This window comes from Kogia breviceps, chromosome 3 (genome assembly GCF_026419965.1).
Source record: "Kogia breviceps isolate mKogBre1 chromosome 3, mKogBre1 haplotype 1, whole genome shotgun sequence".
In the NCBI taxonomy this organism is placed as follows: domain Eukaryota; kingdom Metazoa; phylum Chordata; class Mammalia; order Artiodactyla; family Physeteridae; genus Kogia; species Kogia breviceps.
Window position 1 is genome coordinate 13641502 of NC_081312.1, and position 17978 is coordinate 13659479.

Genomic DNA, 17978 nt, shown 5'->3' on the forward strand with positions numbered 1-17978 from the left:
TATAGGTGTTGTGAGGGCACCTTCCCAGCACGTAAGAGCTGCCCAGCAGGTGTTAGGTTTCCGCACCTTCCCTTTTCCCGAGGAAGCATGGCTGTGAGAACCGAGGGTGAGGTGAAGAGGTCCCCAGGGCCCATGCAAGGTGGACGTTAGGTCCTTTGGGAGAAGGCCAGGGCTCGCTTCTCAGCAAAGCACCCCAGTCGGAGAGCAGGGGGTGCCCGAGTGGGTTACCGGGAAGCTGAGACCAGACCCTCTCAGCTCCTGGGGCAGCAGAGCCCGGGCCAGGTCCCCGCTGGCTGCGAGCGGCTGCCTCTGTGGACCCAGTGAGTGTTACCTTCCCGAAGTCCACACACGTGAGAGTCGCAGGAGCTTAACCGCGGGAGCCATATTTGCAGCGGCTGTGATTTCCTCCTCCCATTGCCTGTCTCCGTCCAGGTGATTGGTCAACCCCTCAGGGATCCACTGGGGAGCTCCCTGCACAGGCACGTGGCCTGGAGAAGCCTTCACGGCCCTGGGCACCGAGGCCGAGCCCCGAGGGCCTCTGTTCAGGGGAGCCACCACGTCACTACACCCTTCCCATGGGGGCTGATGGGGGAGTTTTGAGGAAATGGCCCTAATCTTGATGCTGTTTACTCTGTGTTGAAGTGGTCAGTGGTAAGAGCTCGGCTCTGTGGGAACAGCGAGAGCGCGCCAGGTTGTTCCGTTTCCCCGGCAGCCACGTGGTTTCCGGTGGCAGCTGCTCCCCGCGTGTCCCAGGACAGGCCTGAGGGCCCTGGGGAGAACGTTTATAACAAAAGCCCAGGCGTGGAAGTCCCCACGTCCGAGCAAACCGCCTGTCTTTCTTTTCCTCACTGCAGCGTAGCTTCCCCGGGCTCTGGCCTCCAGGCTGGCCCGGCCCAGCCCAGGGGTCCCGGAGCCCACACCTACCTTCCTGCCCGGACTCCGTGGGGTGAGCCCTCCTGTTATTTGTGGAAAACGTTTTTCCCAAGGTTTATCAGTTCCTGTCCTCCCGTCATCAGAAACAGTCTTATCATTTCTGTTTGTTCCTGTGTAAAAATGGAAAAACCGTTCATGCCAAACCCTGGCGGGGATGGGGGAGGCACTCGCCAAAACGACCGCATCCTCCCCGGCGGAGAGTAGGTCACCGCGCTCATGTCCCGGCGGGGCAGGTGGGGAGCCCTGTCCCTCTCCAGCGGGCCCGGTCGCGGGAGCACTTGGCCTGGAGGCGTCCTGGTGGCTGTCGTGCAGCTGGCGTTCTCCATGATATCCCCAAGGAGCCTGCAGGGATGGGGCCTGGAAGCCCTCCGCCCCGCTCCCCCGCTCCACTGCGCCCAGAGGTGCCATGGACGGTGCCAGCCCTTCTTAGGGTGGGCACTGCCTAGCCTGGATTGGGTGACTGAGCAGGGAGATGACGCCCATACACAGCCATCAGTTGAGTGCCTGTAGTATACCGAGCATGTGCCAGGGACCGGAACTGCCTTTCAGTCAAGCAGCACTTACCGAGCGCCCACGGGGTTCCAGGGTCCCCCACAGCATCAGAGCAGAGCCTGCTCCCCTCTCTTCCGCCTGGGCTGCTGCGCCGCGGTAGGGAACGTGCCTCCGGGGCCGCCCTCCTGTTTGTGTCCAGTTTTGCTGCTGGAGGGCAGCCCTGCTCTGGGCCCCTCCTCCCCCGGGAAGCCCTCCCGGCCACGCCGGCCGCTGCCCCTCGCCCCTTCCTTTCACGCTGTGGTCGGTTACCCTGCAGACAGCAGGAAAGAGGCTGCCCTGTAGTGTTCTCTGCCTGTTTCTCTAATTAAACTTTAAGCCCTGAAAGAATAGCTAGGCACCAGGTGTGCAGCAGGTGCTCCAAAAATACTTGTTGGGTGGGAAATTCTACCAAACCCTAGTATTTTCATCTGGAGATCATCTACTCCACCCCTTCATTTCCTAGGTTGGGAAAGAGGCTAGAGAGAAGGTTTTGCCTAAGTTGGACAGCTTGGCGGTGGACCACGGAGCTGGCCTGAGAGGGCGGGCCCTCCACCAGCGTGCCGTTTCCCGGCCCCAGCTGCCGGCCCAGGGAAGGCCAGGACTTCTTGCTGGAAATAACAGGACCGGCTTTTGCTTTCATTGTTTGGTGGTAAATGTTCAGACTCACGTACAGTGACACCCCAGTCAAAGGTGTGACCCTCCCCCACCCCATCCCCCCATCTGAGGACAGGTTGGGACAGAGGCCTGATGAGGGTGTTGTCAGGGTCGTTGGGAAGGGATCTCAGCCTGGGACCTCAGGAGTGGGGCTGGAGTTTCTAGGACCCTCCCACCCTTGGCTTTCTCCCAGGAAGCTCGTCAGCTCAGCAATGAGGTGGTGGCCTGTGAATTGTCTTTCTGACCGTGGAGAACCTCCACTCCCCATACCAGGGCTCTGGGGTCATGTCTCCCTCCCCATCCCCAACCCCACCAGCTTCTGGAAGAGCCAGGTGACTGTCTGGGCTGCTGTTCTCACCTGTGGAAGCCCTGGGACCCCCCCACGGGGAGGCTGGGCCCGAAGCAGGACCCGGTTTACTCTCTGGCTGGGCTGCACAGGCCTCGAGAGGAACGCCATCTTCCCAAACACACCCGGAGTAACAGCAGCCTCCCCGGAGGCTGGGAGGCTGGGCCTTGGCCGCCGGGGGTGATTAGCACCAAACTTTCCACTGCGTGGGTAACTCAGACCGAGGGGAAATGCCGACTTCCAGGCCACCCCTTGCTGCCTGACTTGTTGTTGGGGAAGGTGGCTATCCCCCTTATTTATTATTTATAAATAAGTCAACCAGGGAGACGTTTAAATAAGTCAGCCAGGAGTCTCTTGCCCGTTACCAATGGAAAAGTATGAGCCCGGAGAGCCGTGTTAGCACCTACAGAAAACATCGTCTGGGGCGTGGCAGGTCCCACAGCCCTGGGGCCAAGCTGTGGCTTTCTCTCTCCTCAGAGCTGGCAGCTACCATTCCTGTTCACGCTGAGACTCTGAGCTAATACTCAGCTGCAACAACAAAGCACGTGATTTAAATGGCAGGTTGAGGGAGGCGAGGCTAGAGATTTATCTGGAATGTTACCAAGAACTGTCCCAGGCTTCAGAGTAAGGAGGATGCCCAGGATCCCCACATCTTTCTGGGGACACCAAGGCTCCCCCCTTCGCCCCTCGCCAGGGCCCCCGCCCAGCCTGAGGTGCAGAGGTAACCCCGAGATTCCTTCTCACGGGTGTCCCCTGACGCTGCGTGGGGCTGGCTTGATCTGACATTTCTTCAATTAGGTCAGTGCGCCTCACAGAGCTTTGGAGATGCTTACGCTGGTGTCTCTGAGCGCGAGCTCATTGAATTTATGAGTGCCTTGCCTCAGGCCGCGGCCGGGCACAGGACTCCCCGTCACCCTGCCGGCCTGGTCTCCGAGGGTCCTGCCTGCCGCAGTGTGGGACACCCAGGCCTCGGGACACAGATAAAAGTAATTCCACCCCCCAGCGCTAGGGGCCGGGGCAGCACTTGGGGCAAAAGGAGAGGGAGCAGCTCCCAGCCTGCCTTTGCGCTTTTCAGGCAGGAAGGAAGCCGACGCCTCCTTAGTCCTTCCAGTGTTCAAGTCAGAGAGATGCTCAGACATACGGATGTTGAGGTGATGTCATCCTTCTGTTACTGAGGTCAGCTCTCCCTTTGCTCTTCCTGACTAGCAAAATCACCACACCATGAACTCTGAAGGGCAAGTCAAGGGGCCCTGAGTTCTATACAGCCAGGTTGCCGTCGGGGCCAGGGGAGACCGCCGAGGGCACAGGGCACCCCACCTCTAATCTGGAGTCTGAGCTCATCTTCCAGCAGAGATTACAGGTGGGGGGGGGGGGTTATAAGATGGGCACAGCCAGCGGAAGGGATGCTGCTGAGGTTACGTCGCAGGGAAGGGAGCTGGGCTGCCCCCGTCCCAGACCGGACGGGCGTGCCGTGCCGGGTAGGGTGGGCGCTCTTTACGTCACACAGATGCGGGCAGTGCTGTCTGCCCCTCTCAGGCCAGGCGCTCTGGTGGTCACCTGGGTCTGGAGAGCCCATGGTCTGGAAGCCAGCACGTGCAGGGAGGGCCTGTGCTGCCCAGGCAGGCTGACAGAGCTGCGCAGGGGATGTCACGTCCCCAGAACTTCCCCCCCAAGGAGGGTTGCTGCCTGGACAAACCAGCCACGAGCTGTGGGGTCAGAGCCAGTCAACCCAGAGAAGCCTCTTGGCACGCATCTAAGCCCCCTGTATGCCCGGTGCCCTCTCTAGAGATCCTGGTAGCCTGACGTGGGCCAAAGAGCCCTGAGCTGGTCCTTGGGAAACCTGGGTTCTGGGACCCAACTCCCAGGGCCATTTCCTCATTTCTCTGTCACCTCTAAGACCCGTCCCCGGTGTGGCTCCCCCAGATAGGAGCCTGCCTACCCCAGACCATTCAGGGAGAGCCACTGTCCTCCAGGAAGAACTAGACACGCAGGGCCAGGTACCAGTTTACAGGAAGCTTTTAGAGGTGGAGGTATCGGATCCGATTTGGGGTGACAGTGCTTCACCGCTGTGTGGCCATGAGCGGTCACCCCAACTGTGAGCTTCTCATTCGTTTTTTATAAAGGGGGGGAGCATCATGTTTTCTCTCCTGTAATGTGCCCCGTTATCCTCCTTCCAGCAGCCTGGCTCTGTTCTCGATGTGTCCACACGTGAATGACAGCCCTGCCCTGCCCAGGGGGCTCTCAGTCTGGGGCAGGACCCCCAGCAAACCAACCCCTCCAGGCCGGAGAGAGCAGGGAACGTGGCCAGGGTGTCGGCCTGTGCCTCTGAGCGCCCTGCGCGCCCCACAGCTCCCGACACCGCAGTGCCGGATCATCCGCAGTGCTCAAAAGAAGTTTGCGGAAGGGAGAGGAGAGCTAAACACAGCTTTGGTTGTAGCAAAGTGAGCGAGCCCCGACCTGGGAACCCAGGAACTGGGATGCTGTTCCTCAGCTCACTCTGTGACCCCGACAGCGTGCGTGCCCACCCATGGCCCCCTTTCCCGCTTTTGGGGGCACTCACGTGCCCTTCTGCACACGCCTGAGCGCCCTCCCGACGCCTGCTGCAGACGCGACAGGCTGTGGGTCTTCGGTGCTTGGAAGCTGCTGGCAGGCCAGCTGTGGTTCCTCCCTGAGGGACTGTTCCCTAGAAGCCACCACGATCTGTGGATATTTCAGCACTGACGCCGAACTACCCAGTTTCAAAGAAATTAGGCCAGAGGAAATTTGGGGCCAAGGGCCCTGAGTCTGTGTGACATCCACTGGGGGCTGGACGGGCCCCCTGGCTCGGGCCAGACTTGCCCCCTCCTCACCGCTGGTGTTTACTGCCTGACGGCCCGTTGCTTTGCTAATCGTAGAATGAGCTCCTTCAGAATATTCCACACCATTCTGGAAGAAAGCAGCTTTGAAAGATTTTGCCAGTCAGACGCTTAAAAATAAGGGACAAGCCACACTCGCGGTTTTCTGGGGCTTAACGGCTTCTTCTTCTGAGCCCACAGTGAGGTCTCTTTTGGGTGCTGCACTCAGCACTAGAGTCCAGTGAGATGGGGGCGGGAGGGTGGGAGGTCTGAGCTTACCATTCCTCTAAAGCCCTGGAGTGAGTGTGTGTGTGTGTGTGTGTGTGTGTGTGAGAGAGAGAGAGAGAGAGAGAGAGAATTCTGGAAGCTTTCTTCAGAGCCTGAAAGGCTATAGGGCAGAAAGGGAGGGGAGGGAGCTTTTCTGCATGACTCCAGAGGACTCAGCAAACAGCAAAGAGTAGGAATTAGATATAAAGCCTAATTAGAGCTACACATTTTTAACCGACAGTTCAGACTGCCCACCAATGGTGTGGGCGGCCTGGAGAAGTAGTGAGCTCCCCGTCAGTGGAGGGTGCAAACAAGAGTGGGAGGCTGCCTGTCGGGGACAGCAGCAGGGACTTCTGTGTCATAGAGCAGAGGCCCAATTCCCCCCCGCCCCCGCCAACCCCGAGGATTTCTGCTTCCATAGCTGGTTGGCTGCTGGCTTCGAAAAACAAGAGGTTTTTGAAAAATTGAGTTTTGTTTCCTTCTGAGTTGAGTTCAATGCTAGAAAAGCCTGGTCCCCAGAAGGTACATTTCTTCAAATAAAACATTTGACCTGGAAAGGGGCCCCCATGAGAGCACAGCCTCCTGCAGCCGCCAGGCATCCTGGTGAACAAAGGTGTGGGCAGCCTCTCAGCCATGTCTGCTCATCCTCTGGGAGAGGGAGGGGAAGGGCTGGGGGGTCTTTCCCTCCTCCCTCTGGAATACTCAGCACCATTTCATAGCACGCACTGCTGAGGGAATGGCTCCCAGGGTGTCTGCTTAGTGCCCAGACCACAGGTTCCTCGGGCCGAGGCTCCCCTCTGGGCGCTGCACCCCCATGCCTGTCTGAGGACATGGGGGCATTTGGCCTAGTTGACTTGAAGGGGGTTGGGGAAGGAGCCACCTCGTGATTTGGTTCTGACACTGGAGCAGGGAGACTGGAGGGATGTGGAGGACGGGGGCCACGGGGGCGTGAGGAGATTTTCTCGTAACGTTCGTCTCCAGCCCCAGCATACGTGGACAAAGTCTGGCTACCATGGAGGCCTCGCTCCCACTCTCCCCCCACCCCCGCCCCCAGCTCTTCTCAATTCCGCCAACCCCGGTCAGGAGCCATCCTCAAGGTCACTGTCCACTACTGCCCCTTCCCCAGGAGCCGCTCAGCCAGCATTGTCCCTCCTCTTCATGAGCTTCAGTCCAGGGCCCCAGAACAGGACATCGGCGGCCCTTTGTTGCTCCGAAGGTCAGGTGGCCTCACGAACACTCTGTCCCCACCTGAGGACCAGGGCAGCTAGGTGGGACTCTGAGACCCCCAGGTGACAGTTGCAGCAGCCGTGCACATGCCCTGCTGTGTCCTGGCTCAGATGAGTACATGGTCCTCAGGAATGGCTAGCCTTGGCCTTTGGGGAAACTGGATCAAATTGAGTACAGTGGCAAAGAACCAGCCCCTCCTCAAAACTTGAGATCTGTTGATAGGAAAACTGAGTCACACCAACTGCCAGGGGTCCTTCTCCAGGGCATCCTCGACTCACTCTTGACGGCCTATGTAAGGCTCTGGAGCTCCAGCAGGCAAGGGGCTGTAGGAGGTAGGGTTGCAGACGCTCTCGGCATCAGCCAGGATCCCTAGAATGGGGCTCCTTGGGGACTCCTGGCCGGGTTAGGCAGGGCTTCCACGGCTGCCATAGTTGCCAGGATACACACACTCGGGCCCCTGACAAGCCAGTGCGATTTCTAAGCACTCAAAACAAACAGAAATGAAACACAAAACAGAGCCCAGTGTAGACCAGGCCTCACCCAGAGCTACTGGAATCCAGCTGGAGAAGCTGGAACCCCACCCCATCCGAGTATGAGTTCAGTTCCTTTTCATGGCGTCGTTGGAAAGCAGGGCAGGGCTCAGGGCTGCCCCCTCGCCGCACCCACAAAACGCTCGTGTTCAGAACCAAAAGTGCCTTTGACGCTTGCAGAGAAGAGTGGGCCTCCCTAGGCTTGGCATTCAGAGCTGCTCCGAGGAAGGTCTTTCCAAGTCGGTTGGCTCCTTGTGGTCTCCTGAGAGTGGCACTGACTTCTGATTTAAAAGAAAAATATTTTTGAGAACACCACCGCTACCACCCTGCCTCTCTCTGACGGACTGCATCTTCACGAAGGAAAATGCAAATACCTGAAGAGAAGCGGTGACGGCAGCGTGCTGGTTTCTCTCACCCAATGCTGATGTTTCAGCTAATGCTGACTCCCAGAGCAGCCGACCTATGGCCTCTAGGAAAGGGTGGGAGCTCGCGTGGGGTCCCTGTTCCCTCTTGGGGGCCTGATAGGCTTGCAGAAAGCCCTGACTCTGCCGTGCATGTACAGCTGTGTTGAGGGCAGTGTTAAAGCACTGGGCTCCGAAACTAAAACTCTGGGGACTTGCCACCAGGCCTCTCCTCCTGGCACCTTCAGGGGTCGAGCCCCGCTCTGCATCCAGGGGTCGTGGCCTTGAGCAAGGCTCTTTTCCTCTCTGGCCCTCTGTTCCCTCATCTGTAAGAGTGTAGGACCAGAAAGTCTGTAGGTGGGTTCTGGGGTGTTCTTGGGGAGCAGTGTCAGATCTGTGCTGAGCGAGCAAACAGCCTGAGGGGAGGCCATGGCAGCCCCTGGGCTCCGGCGGGAACCGGGCCCCTTCTCCCACGGGGCTGCTCCCCTCCCTCACTCAGCCACCATGCTGATGTCCCCGGAAGGGGGAGAAGGCTCTGAGTGAGCGGGGTCTGACTTGGGAGTGTGGACAAAGGTGAGCTGAGGCCAGGGGTCATGAGTCAGAAGCACTGGAAGAGGCCATGCCCACTTCTCCCCTCTCTACCATCCCACAGCATCCACACCGTCCCCTTTTCCATCCTTCCATCCGTTCAACAAACATTCACCTAGAACCTCAGATGTGCCAGGCCCGCTCTAGGTGCTGCAAAAGCGAAGGCAAATCAGACGGTCCCTGCTCTCACAGAGCGCCAGCCAAGAGGGCATCAGGGATTGGAGTGACGTATCGTCTAACCGTGGGCGTCCTGGAAGCCCTCCCTGCCCCGCGATCGTTAGGAGGAATGATAATGCTCATAACCATAATATTGATGGTGGGGACCCTTCACCCAAGGTTTATTATACTGAGTACTTTACAAACTCTGTCTCATTTAGGCCTCGCTGCTCTCCTGTATTTTAGTATTTGTCCCCATTATACAGACAGAACACCTGAGACCCAGAGGAAGTTGTCCAAGTCAGTGGTGGAGCTAGGATTCAAACCAGTTTGGGGGAGCCTAGAGCCCGTGCTCCTGACCTACCCTCTGCCGTCTCCGAGCGATCCACACCTTTCCCCGGCTGCTGGTGGGTCCCTCTAACTCTGAAGCCACCAGCAGTGACCAGGGCCTGCACAGCCTGTGTCTTGACCCCCTGACACACCTCCCCCAGCCAGCACAGCCACGGCTCAGACTGCAGCCAGCTCAGCAGCTCTGTCATTGTCCCCGAGAGTAACAAGCTGGAGAGACAGGCTTTCCTTTAGCTGCCATCGCAATCCTGGGGTCCTGACAATGGGAATTCCACCAGGAGGAGGCTTAACTATCCTTGTCCAAAGCTCGGAGGTGCTGGCTTGCCTTGAACGGTCCCAGCAGCTCAGGTGCAGGCCAGGCCCTGGGAAAGGCTGCAGATCTGGTCGTTAGCCCCCATCCAGGATGGGGCCCCTGGCTCACGGGTGCCAGGGAAATCCTTCCCCCTCTCCAAGGCATGCCGTGGTGGGGCACTTGAGGTGTTGTTATCTCCCTGTACCTGTACGCCTAGGGGGACAAGCGGGGGTCTGAGACACGCCCTTGAACCCAGCGAAGGGCTGGCTTGGCACTTGGGCAGAGTACCACAGGGATGCCTACAATCTCCAAGGAGCTTTTTGTCCTGCAGCCCGGCTATTGGTCTCCTGGGAACGTGGACAGAGGTGCTCCGCAGAGCCAGGTCTGCAGCAGTGGAGCCTGCACAGGGCTCCTGCACTGGTGCCGTCAGCGTGGGGCAGGGTGTTTAGTCCTTGGGCAGCAATTTTCACACACACACGAAAGACACGAATGAGGAAGAAGCTAACTGTCCTCAAACTAGCCAAGTCCATTTTGCCTCATTGGAAATAACAAGTTTAATTTAATCCCTTATTTGCAACTTGGTGCATCACCAAGATCTTATTTGTACAAAACACCTGATTATAATAATTACAAGCTTGGGAAGCCGTCTCCATTGGTGTCTGAAGAAAGGGACTAATGAGTTACCTCCTCGGTGGTTCCCGTCTTCTCAGAAGGCCAGCCCCAGCCAGCTCCCCACCTCCAGAGTCTCCAGAAACAGCAGGGCTGGCAAAGGTGGAGGCCTGTTTGCACATCCCCTCCAAGAGAAAGGGAGAGGGCCCCGTGTTAGGAGCGCGGACTGCAGCGTTCACGTCTCAGCTCTGCCACTTACCCCCTGTCTTAGGCAGGAGCCAACATTACCTGCTGCGGCCCCGAGGTGTAGACATGAGTGAGGAGCGTCTTGGCGCGCCGGCCGAGGCACAGCCCAGCGCCTTGGCCCCAGCTCGGTCATGTTAGGATTGTCACCAGGCCCCAGCTTTGAAAGCAGGCCTGCTTCTTGCCCACGTCGGTGCCCCCAGCGCATGGCTGGGGTCTGGGCAATCACTCAGTGAGTTTTTGTGATTTTGGTATGGGAGGTCGTGAAATATGTCAGTCATTGAAATCTCTGTCTCCTGCCAGCCTGAGGGCTGGGGCTCGGAGCCGTGTGCCTCTGGGTAGCCCTGCCTAAGGTAGGCAGCGTAGCCTGGGCTTTGGGGGGAACGGGGCTCGTCAGCGCTTCAAGCAGATGGACTAGAGCTCCAGCAGCAGGGGCCAGGCCGGGACTGACTGAGGTTGGAGAGGCGGAAGGGGGCTGGGGGCTGTGTCCTGCAGAAATACCTGGGCTGACAAATCAGCCTGGATGAGCTAAGAGGTCTGTACCGGGAGAAAGTTGGACCCAGCTGGTGGCGAGAACATTTTGGCCTTTGATCTGTGCAGAAGAGAGGAAGCGGGGCCTGAAGAACGAGAAAGACAGCAGGGTCCTAACGCGTAAGAGCACATCAAAGCCGGGGGAGGCCTCTCACAACGTAGAGGGGCTTGGGAGGTGTGTCAGTCCTGACAGCCAGGCCCGTCCAGGTCCCATCCCACCTCTGGCCAACCTGCCAGCAACGCTGGCCCAGTACAGTGACTCAGACCCCAGCTGGAGCTTGTCCTGGTTGGTCTCATTGTGTGACTGATTTCCGAGCTGCTCTTGGCTCACTGGGGCACTGGGGAGAGGCCGATTTTTCATTCCCTGGCCAAGGCTGAGCTGGCAGCCCCTAGCACGTCTGAGGTCTCCCCGAGCTGCTCCAGCTTTAGGAATTAGTTCCACTAGACAAATTGCTTAGGAAGCTTCAAGGTCATCTGGAAATGGTAGCCTGTTCGTACATTCGGAATATAAGTCCAGGAATGGGCTGGAAATTTCCAAGCCCACAAGAACACTAGAGAATCACAAAGGCCCTTAGCTGCCCAGCACTGAGGGCGACGGGTCCGATTAGCCCAGTGGCTGGTTCCTGCAGCCATTCTGGGGGGTGCACTTGCCGCTGCCATGTACCCTAGAGCCCCCAAGATAGGGTAGATTCAGCAGCCTGCCACCGTCTAAACAAAATTCCCAGCAAAAGGACTGGGGTTCTTGTCCCCACTCCAGCAGAGTAGGGGCAGGTCATTGCTGCTGAGAGCAGTGACCTCCGGGCCTTGCTGGACCAAGGCCCTGGTCCTCCTGGGTCTCCACATCTCATTGGTCTGCTTTCCGGCTGAAAGGACCCCCAGTCCTTTGGCGGCTGCAGCCACCCCAAGCCTCAAGATCACAGCCGGCCTGTGGGCCACCAAAGGGAGGCAAGGAGCCTTTCGGTCCTTGAGTGAATATACAGGATGCTCCCAAACAGCAGAAAAACAGGAGAAAAGCTGTGCCCTGGAGAGGAGCCACCTCCCCATTGTAACCGTGGGAAGGAGCGACAGAGCCAGCCATCAGTGGTCAGAGAAAGTGGAGGGGAGGGGCAGCATGGCAGGTGCCCGTTTACTGTTGCTCGGCTGTAACTGGGTTAGTGCCTGAGGGGCACCAGGCTTGTCTCTTAAAGTGACAGAGACAGCAGCGAGCGGATGAGAAGCCGAGGTGGGGAGAACGGGGCTTTGGCCTCAGGCAGACCTGGGTGGCCTGCAAGCTCCATACTCATGTGCCCTGTGACTTTGGGCAAGACACTTGGCCTTTCTGAACCTATCTCCTTATACCTAAAGTGGAGGAAATAGGAGATGAGCCAAAGCCAAGTTCAAGTGTCTAGCACAGTGCCCGACGGGGAGAAAAAACTCCGGGTACAGAAAGGGAACAGCACGAGGTTGCTTCTACTGCAGCAGAGCCAGTGGGACCTAAGTTATATTCTCCACCTGCACCACTTAACCACGCATGCCTCTTTCTGGCCTACCAGGTGGCTTGTCCCCACCACCATTTGCCAAACACGCAATCTGTGCCTCCCTGCCTGGTAGAGCCGCTCAGAAAACGTGTGTGTTCAATAATTTGATGCATTGAGAAAGTCTTGCCTTGAAGGAACACGACAGGGCTCCTTCTGTAACCTTTAAATGCCGATGTTTGCTGCCACTACCCAGACCCTCCTCCCTACTCTCATATCTCTGTTGGCTAAATCAGAATGTTCTAGCGTGAGCTGGGGCTGATAACCTCCCCTGGAAGAAAGGAGGCATAGCCCTCACGTCCTGGGAAAGTGGCCTCCCGTTCTTTCCACCTGACCTTCGAGGTTGGGAAGGGCAGGTGTCAAGCTGTCAGGTTTTCTCTAACGGAGGGCGAGGCGGCGGGGGAACGCCGGAGTGCGGGGCCGCCACGCGGGAGAGGGATGCGGTTACTCCCCACCCCACCGTGCGCTCCACACCCAAATGGCCTTCAGGGGGGCCCGAAGAGTTGGGAGACGCAGGTTCTGGCCCGGCTCTGCAGTAAGCAGCTTATGCCAGGGCAAGAGACCCAGAGCCTCTAGGCACCCTGGCATACTCACCTGCAAAATGGGGGTAGGAGGACCCAGTGCGTGAGCATATTTTCCACCGCATATTAGGTGCCCCGCAACTGTGGGCTCTTTCTCCACGGCAATACAAGCAGGCCTTGCACGCAGGTGCTTCTGTGTCCTGGCCACACCTGTGTGAAATTGCTCTGGGGTCCCCAGCTGAACTAAGCACTTGGAGCAGGGCCTGGTGTGCCATAAACACTGTTGGCACTCGCTGCCGTTCTTATTATTAATATTCATCCTGCCAGGAAGCCCGGGTCCACACTGAAGGTCCGCCCTTGTTCCCTTATCCCCTCCTGGGTGGGAAGGGAGTGGGTGCTCTGGGGAGGGAGCCATGAGGAGAAAACCCTGTGGACGCGGGAAGTGCTTCCCTGAGGTGGCCTCATGTGCAAACGGGGGGCTTTCACGGTAGTCCCAGCAGACCTGACCCTGCCCAGCCTAGGAAGGCAGCCGAAACCCAGCAGTGCTCACCGCAGAACGGGAAGGCCTTGCAGTCTGAGGAGAGCACATTCCAGAAACCCAGTAAAATCCTAACTGCGAGCACTGGCTGCTGCCACCTCGTTTGTTCCGAAGCTTGGAACACCCTCCTGCCTGGCTCTGGCCACCACCCCAGCTCTCGCAGATCCAGTCCAGGACCTACTCATACCCAGGGACTCCAGGGTGGACATTGTGACAGCGTATCTAGATGTTAATAAGAAAGGACACCTATGCAGTTGGCCTCTTAGAGAGGCTGGACCTGACCTTGAAGTCTGCAGCCTCTGTTGGCCTGAGGCCTCCTCTCCCTCCTCACTCCGGGAGCCTCCCCGAGCTGCCTCCCCTCCCAGAGCTGAGGCGTCACACTCTGCGCTGGGGCCGTGGGTCTCCCAGGCCCCTCTGACCGCAAGCTCCTCCGGGGTTGGCCTCACAGCTCCCGTGCCGGCTGCTCATAGGGGCAGGCGACTCTGGGAAGTCAGGCTGCTTTTCTGGCTCTCAGACACCACCCCCAGGGCCACACGCCCGGAGCAAGGTCAGCCGGACGGCCCTCGGGGCCTGGACACCACCTGCCGAGGGCACCTCCTACCCCCTCCAAGAGCTCATCTTGGAGGCCGGAGCCCTTTGGAGTGGGCCCACCTGGCCCAGGCTGCACATTATGGCCCTGCACGACCTGGGTCTGCCCCTTGCCCGCTGGTGAAGCACAGCCTTGAGGAAACCAGTGAGGGCTCACCCCTGCCACACGTGAGCCACAGAAAGAAAGTACACGGCTGAGATTTGAAGGACCAGTGAGGCGGGCCCCGTTCTTGGGCAGGAAGACAAGACACTGTGAAGGATGTTAGGCTTCTCCAGGCTCTTAGAGCTTTCGTGCAAGTACAAGTCAACTCCCAAAGGGAAGCCACAAAGTGATTTTTTTAATTCATTTGGACTAGTACAGGGCAAGATTGTCAATAAATACACTGAAAGCGAAGAGCAATGAGGAAAGGCTCTAATCCCACCTGTTCCGTCCTAATGTGGAATAAGGAAATCCAAACAGCACAGTGCTTATGCGAAAGGAAGGTGGTGTAGCTCATCGGAAAATTTAAGAAGCCCCCCCGCCGCCATCTCTTGCAGTAATTCACTGTGTGACAAAGGCAGTGCCTCGTAGGAATGAGGGGACGGGGGAATAGCTAGTTTGTGTCCAGCTACATAGAGGAGACGAGACCCACTGAGGTTTCCTATCTGCCGGGGAACGTGGACAACTACAGGGAGAAGTCAGATCACAGCACATGGAATCCAAGGCATGTCAGTTCTTTGAAAGGATAACTGTCTAAGCTTTGAAGTGACCATCAATCAATCAATCAATAACCAAAGATCAACAAATTCAACGTAAGAAACTAAAAACTTCTGTTCACAGAAGAAAAAAAAACCCTCAAAAGTCAAAAACAGACATTAGACAATTACGGTAACAGATGCATGTCTTCTAATGGGCATGGGAAATATTGAATATTTAACCTCAATTGTTATGAAAGAAATGCAGGTTTTGACAAGGAGGGGACAATCGACACTTACAAAATTAGTAAAAATAAAGAGTAATGATGGCGGGGGTGGGGCAGGGGACGGACCACTGCAACTCTGTAGATGGCTAAAAACGTGACGCCGCCCTTTGGAGATATCATTTGCAAAATATTTGGAGAACCCAAAAGAGTCTTATTCTCTGACCCAGTGACACCACTTTGGGGACATTTGTCCTAAAGGAAGACTCTCCAAGAGGTTGTCCAGCTGGTTCCACTGAGCCTGTCCAGGGCCTCTGGGGAGCCCACTGGAGACTCTGGGCCCCTCCCCCCTTGTCCTACCCCCAGCAGTTCCTTTTTGTCTGTTTATACCCATAATGTGTGAGCGTGAGCGGTAAGGTTCCATTTAGCCAAAGATTTCCGGGGCTATAAAAACAGCTTTGCAACCCATTCGTCTAAAAGAGCACGGAGGGGCCTTCCCTGGTGGCGCAGTGGTTGAGAGTCCGCCTGCCGATGCAGGGGACGCGGGTTCGTGCCCCGGTCCGGGAAGATCCCACGTGCCGCGGAGCGGCTGGGCCCGTGAGCCATGGCCGCTGAGCCTGCGCGTCCGGAGCCTGTTGCTCCGCAGAGGGAGAGGCCACAACAGTGAGAGGCCCGCGTAACGCAAAAAAAAATTAAAAATTTAAAAATTTAAAAAAATAAAATAAAAGAGCACGGAGGGCCGTCTGGAAAGAGGTTCATTGGGTACAGCCTAAATGTCTCCCCGATGAGGGAGACTTTGAGTAAATGACAGTGTATCTGTTGGATGAAAGAGTACAAACACATCAGTTGCGGAGATGCACAACTTGGAAACACTGGTCATGCTAAAATATTTGGGGACCAACGCATACTCCCTGATAAAAACTAAAATGACAGCTGTGCGGGGGCCGAGCCTGGAGTGCACGGGGGACAGTGAGATCGGGGGCGTGGTTAGGGTAGGGGCCTGTGAGCAACTAGAAATCTCTGTTCTAATTGTTGTGGTAGTAAGGCCACAAATGACATTTCTTGAGGTTAAAAGAACAAAAGCTGGCCGACACCCTTCTGTGCAGGCAAGTGTCAGCCGTTACACGCAGGACGCCCTTGAGTCAGTACAGACCATGGCCGATCCAAACGGTTCGTTCCTGGGTGAACCCTTTGAAATCGCCATTTTTATGGTTCAAAAATGGCTGAACATCGGTAACTTCCTACAGTTCATGGTTCGAGCGTTTCTTTTGACTCTTAGCCCCGAGCGCAGGAAGAACTTGAACTTATGTTGTGCCCAGCCCAATGGAGATAACATGCTTCCCTCCAAGGCGAAACTCAAGGACAGATAGGAGGGCAGAGCGGTAGTCTCTCTGACCGTCTGTCTGTCTGTCTCTGCAGGCCCTGATCCTCCATCAGCTGGGCCGCTACAGTCTGGCCGAGAAGATCCTCCGGGACGCGGTGCAGGTGAACTCCACGGCCCACGAGGTCTGGAACGGACTGGGCGAGGTCCTGCAAGCTCAGGGCAACGACGCGGCGGCCACTGAGTGCTTCCTGACGGCCTTGGAGCTGGAGGCCAGCAGCCCCGCGGTGCCCTTCACCATAATCCCCCGCGTGCTCTGAGCAGCGCCCCGGCCTCCCTGCCGCCCAGGCCGAGGGGGCCCCGCCTGGGCGCTGAGGGTCTAGGGTGCGCGCGAAGGCCCTGGATGAACGTGCGATTGACCACAGTGGACTAACCAAACCAACCCCCTATCACCGCTCTCCACGTGCATTTCTGTTGTCGTTTCCGCCAGCCCAACGATAGTTTCTGAATCTATTGACATTGTTCAAAATGGATCATGTGCCATATTTTGTTAGCTGACGTCTAAGTTTTAAGTAAAATGATCATGGAATTAATCTGCAAATGTAGAAGAATATATTCAAAGTTAAAATTCAGTGGCAGAACAGATTATTTTTATCAGAGCTATAAAGAAAACTGTTCTCTCCCCACCATCACCACTCCTGCCCTACCCTTGGCCCCGAAACCAAATGTGAATTTTCTGTTTTCCGCCTCAGTACTCGTCCAAGCCAGGACACCAGCCGACAATTTCTTGGTTTTGTTGTCAGTAATTGTACCATGTGATAAATTACTGCCCTCACTTAGAACAAAGCCTGAGTCCAAGAATATTTATATTTTACCAATATAGGCCTGTTACAAGAGAAGGAAATATGAGTTATTTAAGTTTAACTTTTTTATGTGAATTCAGAGTTTATTTATCGATGGAAATATGTACAAAGAAGCTTCAAATGGAATATTTACCGACATTCCTTATACATGACAGACACTTGGCTAAATGGAAAGATGAAGTTAGTAATAAAATCATTTTTAAATGGACCCATGGCTTGTGTTGCTCGTGAAAGCCCACAGACCTGAGAGAGGTTAAGACTCAGTTCCTGGGATGGGGAGCTTTCGGTGCCTGGGGACCGTCCTGGACAGGTCAGCCCTTGGAACTAGGAGGTCCAGCCCTGATTTTAGTGTGGGAATTCGCCTTTCCCAGCTCTCCCCATGTTGCCTGGGATTGGAGCATGTGACTGAGGCCTGGCCAATCAACATCTAGCATTCACTTCTACGGAGGATCGGGAATGAGCATGTGACCTGAAATGGTCCAATGAGAGTGGGAGCTGCAAGGAAAGAGTCTCACTCTCCTGAGGGACTTAAACCTGAAAGGTGAGGCTGGAACTGCAGCAGCCCTCCTGCCACCGTGAGGAGAGGGCATATAGAGGTTTGGGGGCCAGATGTGAAGTCAGAGACTCAACCCAACAGAGTGAATAGTAAAGATCAAGAACCAGAGAGAACTTGAGCAGGCCTCTCTAATCCCCCAGAGCTGCTTGGCTGAGCAGCTGTGGGGTGACCCCACCCTGCCAGGACCCAGGGAAGTGTGGAGAGCCTGAGCTCTGATCTTAGGCACCCTAAGTCTCCATCCCCCTCCCCCTAAGCTAGGCACAGCCTCCCTGACTCACTAGGCAGGCAGGTGAGGGGGCAACTGATGTCTGGAGAGAGACTGAAGGCAAGAGCTCACTGTAGGCAGAGCAGGTAGGCACCCCCACTTTAACACTGGCCCTGCCAGGCAGCACCTGGAGCTGTGGGTGGTCATAAGTCATGGAATTCGCAACGTGACACACTGGCAGGAAAGGACAGGTGCTCAGAGGGGCAGCAGCTAGCCCTGGCTGGAGGGTCAGGGCCAGCCTGCCGTCCTGCACAGCACTGTGGGAAGAGACCCTCCCAGGTCAGGACTGGGAAGGCAGGAGGCCAGGGCCACCCAAGGATAATGGTCTAGGTATCATACCAGCCACTCTCTTCCAGGCTGGCTGTGTGCCAGGACCTTGCCTTGGAAGGTCCTGCGCACATCAACCTGCGCAGGGGCGCTGGT

The 17978-nt window shown here is 56.7% G+C and overlaps 1 protein-coding gene across 9 annotated transcripts in view; it reads left to right on the top strand.

Moving 5' to 3' along the window:
• The window catches only part of TTC7B (tetratricopeptide repeat domain 7B), a 241385-nt gene extending 224443 nt beyond the window's left edge, over positions 1 to 16942 (top strand). For all 9 annotated transcript variants that reach the window (XM_059055632.2, XM_059055627.2, XM_067027900.1 and 6 more), the window contains one exon: positions 15970 to 16942. In XM_059055632.2, coding sequence (XP_058911615.1) covers positions 15970 to 16191 — 222 coding nt within the window. In that variant the 3' untranslated portion in view covers positions 16192 to 16942. The remainder of the gene's footprint in view (positions 1 to 15969) is intronic.
• The last annotated feature ends 1036 nt before the right edge of the window (positions 16943 to 17978 follow it).